This window comes from Sapajus apella, unplaced genomic scaffold (genome assembly GCF_009761245.1).
Source record: "Sapajus apella isolate SASKATOON/1434 unplaced genomic scaffold, GSC_monkey_1.0 scaffold25, whole genome shotgun sequence".
Classification (NCBI taxonomy): Eukaryota; Metazoa; Chordata; class Mammalia; order Primates; family Cebidae; genus Sapajus; species Sapajus apella.
Window position 1 is genome coordinate 20,331,439 of NW_022436965.1, and position 18,266 is coordinate 20,349,704.

General features: G+C 35.2%; 1 protein-coding gene across 6 annotated transcripts in view; it reads left to right on the top strand.

Annotated features, from left to right (window-relative positions):
- Positions 1-18,266, top strand: part of NME7 (NME/NM23 family member 7) — a 163,312-nt gene that overhangs the window by 32,985 nt on the left and 112,061 nt on the right. For 3 of the 6 annotated variants that reach the window (XM_032291450.1, XM_032291453.1, XM_032291454.1), the window contains exons 2-4: positions 4,096-4,117; positions 11,594-11,701; positions 12,780-12,946. In XM_032291450.1, coding sequence (XP_032147341.1) covers positions 4,112-4,117; positions 11,594-11,701; positions 12,780-12,946 — 281 coding nt within the window. In that variant the 5' untranslated portion in view covers positions 4,096-4,111. The remainder of the gene's footprint in view (positions 1-4,095; positions 4,118-11,593; positions 11,702-12,779; positions 12,947-18,266) is intronic. The other 3 variants (XM_032291452.1, XM_032291455.1, XM_032291451.1) reach the window with 3 other exon arrangements.

Consider the following 18,266-nt stretch of genomic DNA (forward strand, 5'->3'; position numbering starts at 1 on the left):
ATATGTACCACATTTTCTTTATCCAGTCTATCATTGATGGGCATTTGGGTTGGTTCCATGTCTTTGCTATTGTAAATAGTGCTACAATAAACATGTGTGCATGTGTCTTTATAGTAGAATGATTTATATTCCATTGGGTATATACCCAGTAACGGGATTGCTGGGTGAAATGATATTTCTAGTTCTAGATCCTTGAGGAATTGTCTTCCACAATGGCTGAACTAATTTGCATTCTAACCAACAATGTTAAAAGCACTCCTGTTTCTTTACAGCCTCACCAGCATCTGTTGTTTCCTGACTTTTTAATAATCACCATTCTAACTGGTGTGAGGTGGTATCTCATTGTGGTTTTGATTTGCATTTCTCTGATGATCAGTGATGTTGAGCTTTTTTTCATATGTTTGTTTGCCACATAAATGTCTTCTTTTGAGAAGTGTCTGTTCATATCATTTGCCCACTTTTGAATGGGGTTGTTTTTTTTTTCTTGTAAATGTGTTTAAGTTCCTTGTAAATTCTGGATATTAGATCTTTGTCAGATGGGTAGATTGCAAAAATTTTCTCCCATTCTGTAGGTTGCCTGTTCACTCTGATGATAGTTTCTTTTGCTATGCAGCAGCTCTTTTAAGCTTAATTAGATCCCATTTGTCAGTTTTTGCTTTTGTTGCAATTGCATTTGGCCTTTTTGTCATGAAGTCTTTGCCCATGCCTATGTCCTGAATGGTATTGCCTAGGTTTTCTTCTAGGATTTTTATGGTTTTGGGTTTTACATTTAAGTCTTTAATTCATCTTGAGTTAATTTTTGTATCAGGTGTAAGGAAGGGATACAGTTTCAGTTTTCTGAATATGGCTAGCCAGTTTTCCCAGCACCATTTACTGAATAGGAGATCCTTTCCTCATTGCTTGTTTTTGTCAGGCTTGTCAAAGATCAGATGGTTGTAGATGTGGGATGTTATTTGTGAGGTCTCTGTTCTGCTCCATTGGTCTATGTATTTGTTTTGGTACCAGTACCATGCTGTTTGGTTACTGATGCTGTTGATTTCTATTATTATGTCATTCAAGGTGAATGTAGGTACATGGAGACTCAGACTAAACTTTAGAAGCCTGTTGAACTGTAACCTTTATCATGTACATAATTTATTCCAGAATGTCTTTGAAGTCAAACAGAGGCACATACTTGGCTTGAAATAGGCTGAGACCAGTTACTGACCCTTCAACATGCAAATCATGAAAATAAGACTTCTAGTTAGGTCAGGACATTTCTCCATCATGCATTATATAATCCATTTAGCAAGATTTTAAAAAAGGAGCACTTTTGTATGAACGAAAATATTTTCCTCCTATTGTGAAGTAATTTTTTCCCAAAATACAGCATTACAAAATGCAATGCACATTTTTTCGATGCATTGTTAGAATTATAAGTCTGACAAGTATGGCCTGGTTTTTATTGTTGTGGTTGTGTTGGTTTTTAAAACCTGATTTGTCTTAATAGGGGGTGAAATTGAAAGAATACAGTTGTTGGTTCTGGAAATCGAGCAAACAGTGCAGCTTATATATAGGCTGCTTAGTCCAGTGTCCCTCAGAAGGATGTTTCCATCCCTTCTTGCCACACAATTAAGGAGAGTGGCCAAGAGCAGGAGGTCTGGAGTCAAGGTGTCTGGGTTCACCTCTGTTTATAAGCTGTGTGATCTTGACAAATTTCTTTTTTAAAAAAATTTAAATTTTTATGGGTACATGATAGGTATATATATTTATGGGGTTCATGAGATAGTTTGATACAGGCATGCAATGTGAAATAAGCACATCATGGGGAATAGGTTCTCTGTCCCCTGAAGCATTTATCCTTTTGATCCATTTAGCCTTTTGTTACAAACAATGCAGTTACAGTCTTTAAGTTATTTTAAAATGTACAATTCAGTTATTATTGGCTATAGTTACCCTGCTGTGCTATCAAATAGTAGGTCCTAGTCATCCTTTCTATTTTTTTTATATTTTTTTGTACTCGTTATCCATTCCCACCACCCCTACAGCCTCCCACTATCTTCCCAGCCTCTGGTAACCATCTTTCTACTCTCTATGTCCATGAGTTCAATTGTTTTGTTATTTTAGATCCTACAAATAAGTAAGAACTTAGGAGGTTTGTCTTTCTGTGCCTAGCTTATTTCACTTAATCTAATAATCTCCAGTTTCATCCCTATTTTTGCAAATGACTGGGTCTCATTCTTTTTTTATGGCTGAATGGTACTTCATTGTGTACCCTGCAGTGGGATTGCTGGGTCGTATGGTAGCCCAATTTTTAGTTTTTTGAGAAACCTCCAACTGTTCTCCATAGTGGATATGCTAATTTACATTCCCAAAAACAGTGTACAAGGATTCCCTTTTTCTCCACATCCTCACCAGCATTTGTTATTGCCTGTCTTTTGAATAAGAGCCATTTTAACTAGGATAAGATTATAACTCATTGTAGTTTTGATTGTATTTCTCTGATGATCAGTGATGTTTAACACCTTTTCATATGCCTATTTTTCATTTGTATGTCTTCTTTTAAGAAATGTCCATTCAGATCTTTTGCCCATTTTTTAGTCAGATTATTAGATTTTTTTTCCTATGGACTTGTTTGAGCTCCTTATGTATTCTTGGTATTAATCCCCTGTCACATGGGTAGTTTGCAAATATTTTCTCCCATTCTGTGGGTTGTCTCTTCACTTTTTTTTTTTTTTTTTTTTTTTGCTATGCAGAAGGTTTTTAACTTGATGTAATCCCATTTGTCCCTTTTTGCTTTGGTTGCCTATGTTTGTGGGGTAGTGCTCAAGAAGTTTTTGCGCAGACCAATGTCCTAGAGATTTTTCCCCAATATTTTCTGGTAGTTGTTTCATAGTTTGGAGTGGGAGAGTGGGTGGTAATGCAGTGTTCTTCAAAGGCTCTTGACCTTATTTGTAGGTATGAAATGGGTTGGAGGGTCTCTATCAGTGTTAATAAAAAGGTAGAATAGACCAGAATAGAAAATATCTTAGTACACAGCACATAGTAAGGATACATATTGCTGTGAGAAATTCTTCAGTAATATATTTACATGCATGTGTGCATTGGGTCATGGTGTGAACTTATTACTGTAATAATCAAACATTTGAAGCCACTGTTATAGGGGACTTTTAAACATATTGCAAAAGGAATGATAAACTAATAAGTAGGTCTTCCTAAATTGTACGCACTGTCTGTGATTTTTGGAAGTAATTTTAATAATTACTCAATTACTTCTCAGTTAGGTCTAACCTAAGCTCCTTCAACTGTCTTAATTCAACTTTTGAAACATTTTCAATTCTTACCCTCTGTGCATTCTTTGTAGAATCGAGACCAAACTGATTTTCCATTGTTAGTAGTGACTTCCTCTGATTTCTTATCTCTGTCTGCTTTTCTGCTCAGTTGTACCTTATAGACAGGTTACCTTTTTCACTATCTCCCATCTCTGTTGCTCTTTTGACTGATCCAGAACTCTTGATTCTGATGTTTTTTCTTGATTCAGTGCTTTTGGTGTCTAAAATGAGTGTTGAATTTTGACATCAGACAAACCTGTGTTTGAATCCCAAGTCTAGTTCTGACTAGCTGTTTATCTTTGTAATATCTGGACAGTTAATGTTTCTGCACCTCTGTTTTCCCAATGGTGAAAATAGTAGGAGTCACTCAATTACAGGTTTCTTGTGAGGATTAACTGAAATATGTATTAAATATACTTGACACACTATTAGTTTAGTTCCCTTTCCCTCGCTACCTGCTTAGTTTAGTACTTGGTTCTAACTACCATGAGAGGTAAATAAGATTTGTAAAAGTTAATTAAAATAGTAACAATTTACAGAATGCTAAAAGTCTTAAGCATTGGCGACCAGATATAAACAGTGGATCCCACTGATTCATGAAAGCTAATGATGGCTGGTACCCTAAAAATACAAAACTAAAGATACTACCTGCCATTCCTTGCTTTTCTTTTTTCTTTTTCTTTAAGCATTGTGCTTGATCCTTATAGGTGAGTATATTTCTGACAGTATGTGTTGAGTTGATAACTTATCTTAACTTTTCTATATCCTCTTGTGGCCTTACTAGGATACAAGGTCCCTGGATGAGGGTAAGAGACTTTCACTTGTTAAGGGTCTCGATTGCATTGGAGCAAAAATGCAATGGTATTATCAAAACTTCTATTTAGAAATTTTGCAATTTATTAGTGAAAAGCAGTAAAGGTAATTTTACACTGTAATCTGTATTCAGAAATATTCATCTTTGCTTACTATGTACACAAGTACATATACTCACACAAACTCATCCTTTACCCCAAGTGCTTATAAATTGGGAGGAGTACCTTTCCTTCCATAATAATATTTTATTTCGTTTCCTCTGAAATTATAAATTGGCGAGCTTAGATAATGAGTATGCTTTACAGTTTTTCTGTCTTCCCCCAGGCTTATTACTATCAAGAATTTAAAAATTAGATGTGAATAGATTCCTTAAATAGACACTTTACTTCATTTGAGAGCCATGGAATGGAGATTTAGATAGTTTATTTGAAAAAAAATTCTGTGCTTTATTTTTGATACCAGAGAAGCCTTGAACCAAGATGCTTTCTCATCTGTACATATTTATTCCTTTTAAATAAAATATAAAACACTTCTGCTTTTCTTTGTGGAATTGAAGGCAGGAAATTTTACTGTTACTTTATAAATATTCATATAGATCCTTAGATTCCTGCTTGGTACTGGAAACTTAGCCACATAATTAATTTTATATCTTAGAATTGCTAAATGGCAATGTATGATACCTGCTGTTTTGGACATATAGATTGCTATTAAATATAATGTCTAATATGACTTTTATGCTATGTGAATGTGAATACTTTTTATTATTTTCCATAACACCTTTGGTGTCTGTAACAAGTCAAAACACAACATTTAATTTCTTACATCTACAATTTTCAACAATAATTTTGTTGATTAATGTAATTTATTATTTTTTCAGTTGTACCTTTCCTTTCAGAAGTTTAAATTATAAAACTAATGATTAATGTGTAACAGATGGAGTTATAAAATTTAACAAGAAAATTGTGACTAAAACTTTTATTGACAAAAACAGATCCATAACTGTTTGAACTCCCCAAAAGGTAGGAATTGTACTTTAGCTCGGATTTATTAATATTATATATCCTTTACAAAAATTACTTAGTATTACATGTTCAATAGTTTTTATTTTCATTTGTAAATATAAGTTTAGTCATTTTCTGTCCATCACAAATTCCTTTTTCCTTCATACTGATTTTTTCTGCAAAGACCTTTAAAAAACTACTTACCTAGGATTAGTTGCAGCTGAGGCTGAATCATCACAAATCCAAAGAGGTTCTTCTTGTATGTCAGAGAAAGATCAATGAGGGAGATGAGTGTGTGCAGTGCAGCTCTAGAGTCACAGGTGGACCTATAAACCACCATCATTGCTTTGGGAGACATAGGCAAAAGAAATCCTAAGTGCTTTATGTAAACAAAGTCATTTAATCCCCATAGCCACCTTATGAGGAAAGTACTATTTCCGTTTTACAGATGGGGAAAATGAGGCTTAGAGAGATTAACTGCCTTGCCCAGGTCTGTCTGACTATAGAGCCCATGCTTTTGGACTCTCTCAGATATTCCTCCCTAATCTTCCCCTGCAAAAACCCTTTATAGTTTCCTGGCTCCTGTCTTTAAGCAACACATTTCAGAGCCATGTTACTTGCTGTAGGCTGCCAGCAAATGATAGCAGCAATAGCAACAGCAGCAGCAGACTTACCAGACTGATGTGCTCATTGTACTCAGCAATACTAGTAGTACCAGGCTCAGTTGGTATTCGTTGATTGATTATCATAGTATCATCAGGAATGGAATGGCTTTCTGGTTAGTATTATTGAAATATGTGAGGCCAAGGTGCAATTATGCTTGGTTACATAAGCTTAGTTAAACTCATTCTTAAACTGAGAGACTGGCTTTTTAAAGTACATCTATATGGAAAAGATTGTTAATTTTATGTGGGCCTTCCTGTAAACAGTAGCAGAGAGAGGTGGTGGTGTGATTCAGTTCTCCAAAGACTTGGTTACCCTTCAAATATAATTTCACTTGGAATTTCAATATTGGTCAAAATTTCCAGAAAATCACCCATTTTATGTTATAAAACTTATATAATTTTACATTCCACTCAATAACATATATATGCATGTTATAATGTAAAATGTTTATGTTACTTACCGTTGAGTAAGACTGTTGCTGTAGGAAAGTTCTCTGTCTCTAGACAGAGACCTTAAGACTTTAAGACACTAAGGCTTCTGAGTTTAATAATACCACATTGTCCACTTCAAGTCACTTCGAGACTTCTGGGTATAATAATACACATTTTCCTTTAAGACTTTAAGATTTCTGGAACAAAGTGTGATTATGTGTGAGGGATTATGTATAACTTACCTTTATAATGTTCAAAAGAGGAATAATGATTTGACTTCTTTAAGAAAGTCTCTTTTTGATGTAGTATAATCTTTAAATGCTCCCCACAAAGTACTTTTGATAGAAGCCAAAATCTTCAAGGAAGAAGGAACTAATGGTTGTTCATGTAATCATCAGGTGGTGGCATTTTCATCAGAGTATCTGTGACAGACAGCTTGAGGTGTATCTAAGTGCTAGTAAAGTGTTTCTCCCTCTTGAGTTGGCCCTGGAAGGCTGTTGATTTGGAAATATCGGATTCATAGGTAGTGTAGTTTCCAGTTTTGGCTCAGTTCTTTACCAGGTCTGTGACCTTATGCTAGTCATTTATATTCTCTGGAGCTCAGTTTCTTTATCCATAAAGTGAAGAGTTTAAACAAAATTAAATCCAGCTTTAACACCATTTTAGGAAAAAAAAGGAAAGGGAACCAAGTTCCTCTTTTTTCCTAGATTTGACTCAACAAAGCTGAAAAGTAAATTTTCTTTAAATTTCAAAAGTGGCTTTGGTCTGGATGGCGTGTGTGTGTGTGTGCGCGCGCGCATGTGTGTCAGGCAGGTAGTTGAAAAGCCAACCTGACTGTGATGTTTTATCCACGTCCGGATGTACCACTGTTATATCTCTAGACACATCTTTTAACTCTAGGATGCAAACACAGTTCTTATTGTAAAAGTAAAGCAGAAAGTTAAGTTTAAATCAAGTTTTAATATAATTTGTACTTGGAGCAATAAGCTTTTTCTCACAGAGGAAACAGCAGGGACTTGGGAGTGAGTTTCCAAAAGCTCTACCGAACAAGCGCAGGTTTGAGCTCACTTTTGTACCTGTTTCTCTGCCCCTTGGTGGGCTCCCTCTGCCAGCTTCTTAGGCTTCTCAATCACTTGCCTACTTGACTTCAGACTCAGCACATATGTTAGGAGTTATAACAACACAGTGAATGTTGGTTTCATTTCAGTGGGCTTCCTGTCTTTCTGGATCTTGGATCCTCATATCCCAGCCACCTTAAAAGCTCTCTAAATCTTTGATATTCTACTTTTCTAGTTGTTCTTAGAAGTAGAATTGGTTTGCTGTAAGCTACTTTGTCATAGCCAGAGGCAATAGTTCCTCAGTTTATTTTCTTTCTATTAAAACTGTTTTCTGGATAGAGTATAGTGCAAAATTCTGCTGCCCAATTCAGAAGAGTGTGATTGGCAGATTTGGTGGATAGAGCTAGATGGATAAATGGAAGTACCAGGTTTCATTGATTTTTCATTTGCTTTAGTTAGATGTGTAATTTCTTCTATTTTATATTTATTTTAGTGAAGGCAATATATGCATATTTTTCTTGTACTTTAGATTCCGAGGTACATGTGCAGATCATGCAGGATTGTTGCATAGGTTTATACATGGCAAGGTGGTTTGCTGCCTCCATCCCTCTGTCACATATATCTGGCATTTCTCCTCATGTTATCCCTCCCCAACCTTCCCTCTCTGCTGTCTCTCCCCAGCACCCCCCAAAAGACCCCAGTGTGTAATGCTTCCCTCCCTGTGTCCATGTGTACTCATTTTTCACCTGACTATGAGTGAGAACATGCGGTGTTTGGTTTTCTGTTCTTGTGTCAGTTTGCTGAGAATGATGGTTTCCAGATTCATCCATGTCCCTACAAAAGATACAAACTCATCGTTTTTTATGGCTGCATAGTATTCCATGGTGTATATGTGCCACATTTTCCCTGTCCAGTCTATCATTGATGGGCATTTGGGTTGGTTCCAGGTCTTTGCTATTGTAAGCAGTACCTCAGTGAACATATGTGTGCATGTGTCTTTATAATAGAACGATTTATAATCCTTTGGGTATATACCCAGTAATGGGATTGCTGGGTCAAATGGAATTTCTATTTCTAGGTCCTTGAGGAATCGCCACACTGTCTTCCACAATGGTTGAACTAATGTACACTCCCACCAACAGTGTAAAAGTGTTCCTATTTCTCCACATCCTCTCCAGCATCTGTTGTCTCCAGATTTTTAATGATCGCTATTCTAACTGGTGTAAAATGGTATCTCGATGTGGTTTTGATTTGTGTTTCTCTAATGACCAGTGATGATAAGCATTTTTTCATATGTTTGTTGGCCTCATGTATGTCTGCTTTTGAAAAATGTCTGTTCATCTCCTTCACCCTTTGGAATGGATTTGTTTGATTTTTTTCTTGTAAATCTGTTTTGGTTCTTTGTAGATTCTGGATATTAGCCCTTTGTCAGATGGGTATATTGCAAAAATTTTTCCCAATCTCTTGGTTGTCGGTTCACTCTAATGATTGTTTCTTTTGCTGTACAGAAGCTCTGGAGTTTAATTTGTCCGTTTTGGCTTTTGTTACCAATGTTTTTGGTGTTTTAGTCATGAATTCCTTGCCTATGCCTATGTCCTGAATGGTTTTGCCTAGGTTTTCTTCTAGAGTTTTATGGTGTTAGGTCTTATGTTTAAGTCTTTATCCCTCTGGAGTTAATTTCAGTGTAAGCTGTCAGGAAGGAGTCCAGTTTCAGCTTTCTGCACATGGCTAGCCAGTTTTCTCACTACCATTTATTAAATGGAATTCTTTCCCCATTGCTTGTTTTTGTCCTGTTTGTCAAAGATCAGATGATTGTAGATGTGTGGTATTGCCTCTGAGGCCTCTGTTCTGTTCCATTGGTCTATATCTCTGTTTTGGTATCAGTACCATGCTGTTTTGATTACTGTAGCCTTGTAGTATAGTTTGAAGTCAGGTAGCATGATGCCTTCAGCTTTGTTCTTTTTGCTTAGGGGTTGACTTGGCTATGCGGGCTGTCTTTTGGTTCCATATGAAGTTTAAGGTAGTTTTTTCCAGTTCCGTGAAAAGGGTAATTGGTAGCTTGATGGGGATAGCATTGAATCTATAAATTACTTTGGGCAGTATGGCCATTTTCATGTTATTGATCCTTCCTAACCATGAGCATGGAACGTTTTTCTGTCTGTTTGTGTCCTCTCTTATTTCGTTGAGCAGTGGTTTGTAGCTCTCCTTGAAGAGGTCCTTCACGTCCTTTGTTAGTTGTATTCCTAGGTATTTTATTCTCTTTGTAGCAATTGTGAATGGGAGTTCGCTCTTGATTTGGCTCACTGTTAGTCTGTTATTGGTGTATAGGAATGCATGTGATTTTTGCACATTGATTTTGTATCCTGAGATTTTGCTGAATGAAGTTGCTTATCAATTTAAGGAGATTTTGGGCTGAGACAATGGGGTCTTCTAATTATACAATCATGTCTTCTGCAAATACAGATAATTTGACTTCCTCCTTTCCTAACTGAAAACCCCTTATTTCTTTTTCTTGCCTGGTTGCTCTGACTAGAACTTCCAATACTATATTGAATTGGAGTGGTGAGAGAGGGCTTCCTTGCCTAGTGCCAGATTTCAAAGGGAAGGGTTCCAGTTTTTGCCCATTCAGTAGATATTGGCCATGAGTTTGTCGTAAATAGCTTTTATTATTTTGAGATACGTTCCATCGATACATAGTTTATTGAGAGTTTTTAGCATAAAGGGCTGTTGAATTTTGTCGAAGCCTGAGGGCAATGTTTTAATTATGTATTTAAATAAATATTTTAGTCTGAATAGTAAAAAATCTGATAATCTAATATTTAAATTTTTATTTATAGATGAATACAATACTAGAATGCACGGTGAAACCTACACTCAAAAAAGCTGTGTTGTTATAATCAATATGAAAAATATATATGATGAAAGGCTTTTACAAATAGTATGTCATAGTATGTCTCTTATTTTACATGTATTTTCTCTTGCATTATCAGCATGGTTTAAATGTGTCTTTGGACAATTGTGGGAAAAATAAAAGTGTCTTAAAAACTACTCATCTGCATTATAGTTTGTGGATATATCATAAACATAATTAGACATGCAACTTCTACCATTTGTAAGTCAATTATTAACATAAAGAAGAACCCCCAAATTTACCCTAACCAGAGCATCAGATGGCAAATCTAGAATTAGCAATGAAACTCCTAGATTCCCTTCTTCCCTGTGCTTTTATTTGCTTATTATAATGAAGGACCTTTGGGGTGGGGGTATTTTTACTAACATATATAATGGGAAATCCTGCTTAATAGTCAAGGAAAAAGAACCCATCTTTGACTTATTTTTTTCTTTCTGCTTTCTGTGGTAGCCCTAAGAATGTACTTCACATTCTTAGTGCCTCCAACTGTCAGCAACTTAAATGACGAAGGGTTCCAGCTGCTGTTCTCTGAAATCCATTGCTGCTTTTGTGCTGAGCACTTCCTTTCCAAAGGCTACTCCCAGCCAGTGATTGAGAGGAAGAGGGATACTAAAGGTGGCCCCTCCCTATCCTTGGGAGTCACTTGGCCCTAGCACTTCTTCATAGGCTTACTAAGCCTTCTTTCTAGGGTATAGCAATCCAGGACGGCCCCGCCTAGCATTCCTTGCCTCTCTCCACCACTGTGTCACATTTGCATTGTTTCTGTCAGCTTTTCTAGTCTTTTTGACTCCCTCCTCATTTTCTATTACAGGAATTTTCCTTAATGAAATTCTTGCATGTTCAATCTTGTCTTTGCATTTGTTTCTCAGAGGTCCTAGACTAACACATTATTTCTATAAAAAGATACTATCATATGAAATTACTAAGGAGAAAAAAGATGTTTGCTGTAATTTTAATGACGATATTCTTATATTACTAGATTCTAAAATTTAGGAAAGTCAAAACTTCATGTAATTGAGAGCTATCCTCAGAAATTTATTCTTATATTAGTTTATTAATCATATGTAAACTTGCTTTCAGAAGGACTGTTACAATAGTAAAATCAGAAGCTCATTTTCTTAGAAAATGTTAATTCACTCAGGATGATGAGATGGCCGTACAGTAATAAGCAATCCATAGTCATCTTTGAGATGTCTAAGGATATTTAGTGAGAAATTAAAAGGAAGTATTTCTGAGTATGTGTTGATAACTGATATTTTGTTGAAAAGCAGAAAAAATCAATATAATAGGTCGAAATAAGTTTGTTTCTTGCAAATTGGGAATTCTTGCTCTCATTTTGTGTGACTTATAGAAGAGTGCTTGTTCTTTATATGTTAGTGTTAAAATTCTTCTTTCTTTGCAGAATCATAGTGAAAGATTCGTTTTCATTGCAGAGTGGTATGATCCAAATGCTTCACTTCTTCGACGTTATGAGCTTTTATTTTACCCAGGGGATGGATCTGTTGAAATGGTAAATTAGCCTTTCTTTGTTTGAATGTTGGCAAAGGGGGTGAATGTGAGATAGGTAGAGGAATAGCATTGCCTTTTATATAATTGCCTTTTAAAAATACATTTATGTGTGTGTGTGTGTGTGTGTATGCATATATATGTGGAAATCTTTTTTTAAATATTCGTTGTATTTCCAATGTAAGGAGCTAACTTGTGCCTTTATTTTTAATGTCAAGAACAGGATTTTTTTTTGTCAAAAGACTGAAGTGGGGGCCGGGCGTGGTGGCTCACGCCTGTAATCCCAGCACTTTGGGAGGCCGAGGTGGGTGGATTACTTGAGGTCAGAAGTTCGAGACCGGCCAACATGGTGAAACCCCATCTCTATTAAAAATACAAAAAATCAGCTGTGCGTGGTGGCATGTGCCTGTAATCCCAGCTACTCGGGAAGCTGAGGCAAGAGAATCACTTGGACTCAGGAGGTGGAGGTTGCAGTGAGCTGAGATCCCACTACTGCACCCCAGCCTGGGTGACAGAATGAAATTCTGTTTCAAAAAAAAAAAAAAGACTGAAGTAAGATTATTCATGTTTTGGATAAGAAATAACCAATAAGTGATTATGAATAAGGATTGTCATGGTCATAAATATGTCCTCATTATTGAAAGCTGTTATTGCTACAAAAAGTCAAATTAAAGAGGATCAGGCTAAAAGGGTTTTATTTCTTTGTGTCCCTTCATTGGGAACACTTTTAACAAGTGGATCTTTTCGGTATTGGGATTTTTTGTACAAAAGAAAGCAGAAATTTGGGTGTATGACTCTTTAGCATTTTGTAAGGACTACTTTACTGAAATGATTTGGTAATAAATCTTTCTATTCAGGTTTTTAAAAATATTAAATTTGTAATAAGCTTTTATGTTATTTTATGGATTGAATTTGGAAATATGGGAGTTATTAAAAAATATGATTTATATTTATAACAGAAAAACAGAATATAACCTATATTTGATAAGACAGGATTAAGAATTATTTCTACCTTATGATAAGGTTAACTTTCCTTATTAATAATTTTTTTTTGTTCATTACATTGTTGTTTCTGGTTCTAGCATGATGTAAAGAATCATCGCACCTTTTTAAAGCGGACCAAATATGATAACCTGCACTTGGAAGATTTATTTATAGGCAACAAAGTGAATGTCTTTTCTCGACAATTGGTATTAATTGACTATGGAGATCAATATACAGCTCGCCAGCTGGGAAGTAGGAAAGAAAAGTAAGAAAATAATTATATAATCTTTTTTCATTCTCTGACTTTAGGCCCAAAGTCAAGCAGAATTAAGATTGGGAGTGTTTAACCATATGAGGACAGATAGGACCTGGAAAATGGTTGTCTTCATTCTTTTTCTTTTTTTTTTTTTAATTGAAAAAAAATTGATAATATCATAGTTGTTTATGTCTCATCTGACTTAATGCATATTTATGTCTCCTGTGGCACTTAGCACATCTCCTTCCATAATGCAAGCACCTTCTCTGTGTTAGCTGAATGAATTAATAAATCACAATTTAAAATATATTATTTATTCTTTCCTTTTTCCATTTTCTCCCTGTTTTCAAATGATGATCTTTGATTTAGTTGACCAGGAAGTTTTTGTCTAGATTGTTTGTAACTAATGCTGTGTGTTCTTGAGCTTTGTTAACAGACATATATATCTAATAAATGTTGATCAACTGATCATTTGAAAAATGACAATATGAGTGTTGTAAAAATGAAAAAGGAAAGAAACCATATAAAGAAATGGTGATACAGGGAGACTGATCTCTCTTTTTTGTAATTGTATCCCTAAAAAGTGTTACAACGATACCTCAAACAGTAAATTATTCACAGAGTGTGACCCACAAAAGTTTGTTAAGTAAATGAGTGAATAAATTGATGTCATCGAAATGTCTGGAGGTATGGTATGTCGAAGGAAGAGTTTCCCAATGGCTGGCATCCCCGCCTCTTTCTCTTCCTCCCACTGCATGTGGCTCGTTCTGTGGTTCTGTGAAAGAGAAACTGTAGCATGATGCCTCTACCTGTGTCTCTATTCTTCTCTCTATTGCTTACGAAAACTACATTCATCATTCATTTTCTATTTTGATTTAGAAGAGATACAGTCATCTGTAAAAGGGGCTAAGAAAAAAAAATAGAAGAGAAAGCTATTTGGAGATGCAATTGAAAGTTAGACTTACAGAAAACTAGGACTTTTGATAATGTTTTTCTTCCGAATATTGATTTTCAGTATTAGCACAATGGCATTTTAATTTTCAGCCTCTACATTTATGAGTTTCAAGTTTCTGAGACTAGAATTAATTATATTTGAAGTGAAATTTTAATTCCTTTGTCATCTTTCTTGGCTCTGATTGCTGTAGCTTATATTTTATATGGTTTGGGGAGAATTTTTTTTTCCTGCAGAGTGATTGGTATTGTAATTAAAATAGGGCTTATTAGTAGAAGTTAAGACTGTATGTATAAAAGGCTCCAAAAATGATTTAATTCAGTAGGGAAAACAAATCAATCAAACTATTTTTTGAAATCTACTACTCAAATGATTAGCTGATTGCATAACATCTGAGTCACTCTCATAGTAACATGGTATCCCTTTCTGTGACTTTCATAGTCTTTCTATACAAGCGCTTTATAATTCTTGAGGTGATTGGATTCTCAGTGTGGCTGTTAGTACACAAATGGTGATGGATCAGAGGGGTGGTGAATGCCTCATAAAAAAGGAAGACCAAAGACTCCCTTTGAAACAGGACAAAAATTTCAGATATTAAATAGGGATCTTTTAATGTTATGAAATCTTATTTAAAAGTCTATGGGATTAAGGAAATGCCAAGCATACTTCCTTTATTTAAAACTAATAAATATATGTAGCATTTGTTTATGGAGCACATACTATATGCCAGTCATTACAGTTCTCACTTTACATACACCTCAGTTCAAGACTACTTTATTTTATTATTATTATTTTTGAGGCAGGGTCTGCTGGCTCTGTCACTCAGGCTGAAGTGAAGTGGCATGATCATAGCTCACTGTAGCCTTGACTTCCCAGGCTCAAGTGATCCTCCCAGGTCAGTCTCCTGGGTAGGTGGATCTACAGCCCTGCACCACTATGCCTGGCTAATTTTTTGGTATTTTGGTAGAGATGGGGTTTCGCCATCTTGCTTACGCTTGATGACTACTTTAAATATTTATTTAAACTAGCAAAATAAGTGACTTAGGGAGGCAGGGTTAAGAGTCTGACCTAATAAAAATAAAATTATAGCCATTAAAATTATAATTTATATATTTTAATTCTGATTTGACAGAAGTGAATGTTGTTAAATCTATTTTATAGAATGGGTAAGTAACTTGCCCATAGTCACACAGCTAGAAAGTTAGGGGAAACCATGTTTTTTCTCTAAAATTCATTCTCTTTCTACTAAACCTCTAATTAATAGGGCAACTGCTGTTGAACGGGACTGATTTTAAAACAAGAGGAACAGAAGAATTCTATTTTAATATAAAGACAAATTTGAAGTATTTGGGCTTCATATAGTTAATGAAAATATATACAGTATATATTTTACTGACTCAAATTGATTCACCATTTTCTCTTATTACTCTTTCTTAACTCCATATGGGTTAGAAAATCCAGCAGCCATTTGGGTGATTTAAATAAATTTCTTAGAAACCCAAGAGTTTCAATAATGTATTGTTTTATTTAAATGGCAAAAAGAAAAAATAGGGAAATATGTGTATATGTCTATCAGCATTCTACAGAAACACCTTCTGTTTAATAACTGACTTAGTCTAGTTCTCAGTTTGGTATATGTTGAGGAAAATTTATGAACTAATTACATTTTAAAGTCTTTTCTTTCTGTAATAAAGCTGGTAGTGAGGAGGATGAGTGAAATTGATCCCATGGAGCTTATCAGCTAACTGGGGAGCAGTTATCCAGATAATTTAATATAATTCAGTTTAACTCATGAACTAGCTTCAGCTTTCCAATTCCCTTTGACTGTAGAAATCTGACATTTAGTTTACATTTCTATCCTCTCTACATAAAGATCCTCTAATCAAATGGATAAAGGTTATAAGTTGTCAATGAGTCAGTCTTTGATTTTAATTTTAGCTAGTAATCAATTGATGCTTTATGACTCTGTTGTTTAGATGTAGAGACACAATACAATTTGTGTCTTTCTAAAAATTTATTACCTCAAACCAGAAATAATTAAAAAGTTTTCATATGAAGAATCAATATATATATATATGTATGTGTGTGCATGAATGATAGAGGAATTTTATATGAATAGGAAGCTATTCCCCATGTGATAAATGAGGTATTAAATGTTTACTTTGATAGCTTTATAGCTGTAGTAAGAGGTTTATAAAAATTAATGAAAAATAATGCCAGTATCCTATTTAAAAATTCATTAATTTTAAGCACTGAGCCACATATTTACATTCAACAGTCCCATTCCTTTTGAGTCTCAGCCAGAAAGCAAGCCATCTAATCAAATTAAAGGGAGAAAGGCATCACTAGGTTAGGGGAACAACGTTATAGTAAATGCTAAATACATGAGATTCTTGAGCCCATCTTTTAACTTTCAGTGAAAGGAAAACCCTGCTATTTTTTAGAAGAAAAATTATGAAGTCAACTCTATGTATAATCTGTGATCCCAAAGTCTAAGCCCAAGTTATTTGAGGCTCCATAACAGCAGGAACTCAGTCACAGTATGCATTTTCCTGTCCTCTTGGAGATGTACTGAAATGGTATGTGGGTAAAAGACGATATTTTAGGTGAGACCTGTGCTTAGAAGGGGCTTAAGAATACTTCTCTTTGGAGGTAGGGAGATTGACCTAAATCACCTTTTGAGTTTTTAAATACAGCCCAATAATTCTAATGATTTGCTTAATTGATAATTTTTTAAAGGTACTGAAATAATACTTTATATATTTTCTAGACTTATGTGGTTTAACAATTCTTATGGATGAACGTACATTTTCTAATATTAGAATTTGACTTGTATGAACTATACATTTTTTCTATGTGAAGACTTGGTAATATTATCATATATATATTTGAAGAAATTTTATTGGGAGAAAATGTCATAAAATCTTGGCTGTATCAAGTTTGAAACAACCTCAGGGTTCAGGTATTATATACTTTAGCAGGATTATAGTATTGAAATATCGAAATTAATGTATGAATGAATTAAATATACTAAAATGTTAATAAATGCTAAAAATGTACCTCTTCCCTTCTTCTATCCCAACTGGGATAAATGAAGTTTAGAATACTTTAAAAATTATTCTTCTGTCTTCCCCTGGTTCTTATGGCACTTCACCACCTCTACCCCCATCCCTGCTTCTGTCTCTATCTCTCTGGCTCTTCTCAGAGTCATTCCTTCTCAGAGGCAAAAAAGACTCCTGGTATTCCCCAAGTTTCTGTTCATGGCCCTTTTTTTCTCATTATATATTCTCTCTCAGGGGATTCTGTGTACTCCATGACTTCAACAATGTGTTGCTTTCCAAATTTGTGTCATCAGCCTAGCCGTAAAACCATATGTTTAAGCTTTTTCCTGAACCTTTCCATGTAAATTTTTCACAGGCACTGAAAAATCCAAAATTGAATTAATTAACAAATCTAAAATTGAATTAATTGTCTTTCTTTGAAAAGCCTACTTCTGTATTCACTAACACGACATTCACCTAATCACATACTTAGAAAATTGGTAGCTGTCCTTGAGCTCCATATTTATTTTATCCCTAAATCCACATGGGGACCTAATCTTACCAATTTACTTGTCTCCTTCATCAATCTCTCTTCTCTTTTATTATCTTTTTCATTCTCCTTAAAACAGCTTCTTGTCATTTCTTGAGTTCAGTTAGTCTCCATTCTTCCCTCCAAATTACTAACTGATAAAGAACTAATGCAGGAGACAGAAGTAGATCAAAATATTAAGTATTAATTTTACTTAGGCTGTGTTGTGAAAGCTGTGTTTGAGAATGGTTGAGGTTTTCTTTCTGTTCCTATTTTATTTATCAGTTACACTGATCTGGAACTTGAGGCCTGCCTGAGGGACAGGTGGATCTACAGAACAAACTGAGAGCACACTTGCCCAGAGTTCTCCTCCTGCCTCCCAGCCCATGGAGCACAGGAGAGAGAGCACAGGAGAGAGAGCACTAGAGAGAAACAGGCTTCCACTGCAAGTGCTGCACTCTGACTCAGATGTGCTGAACATGTGAAAGCAGGAGAACAATATACTATCCCTTACTTGAAGGCCTGCAGGTCTGAGAGAAAAGAGGTAGGGCCACATATAACCAGAAACCCTTAAATAGGGCAGACGTGGAAGAACAAATGGAAGAAGTAGAGAGAGAGAACACTTTCTCATAGGAACGGGATAGAAGTCACTTTACTCATGAGGAGCAAGGGTACACATTCCTAGTTGTTTTCTGGGTTTTATACCTTTAAGCCAATTGGCTGCCACACTCTAGTAGAATATGGCTACTTCTCGGGGAAGAGACCAGATGAATATTAGTTTGGTCTTGCTGTCACCTTGGGGAAATC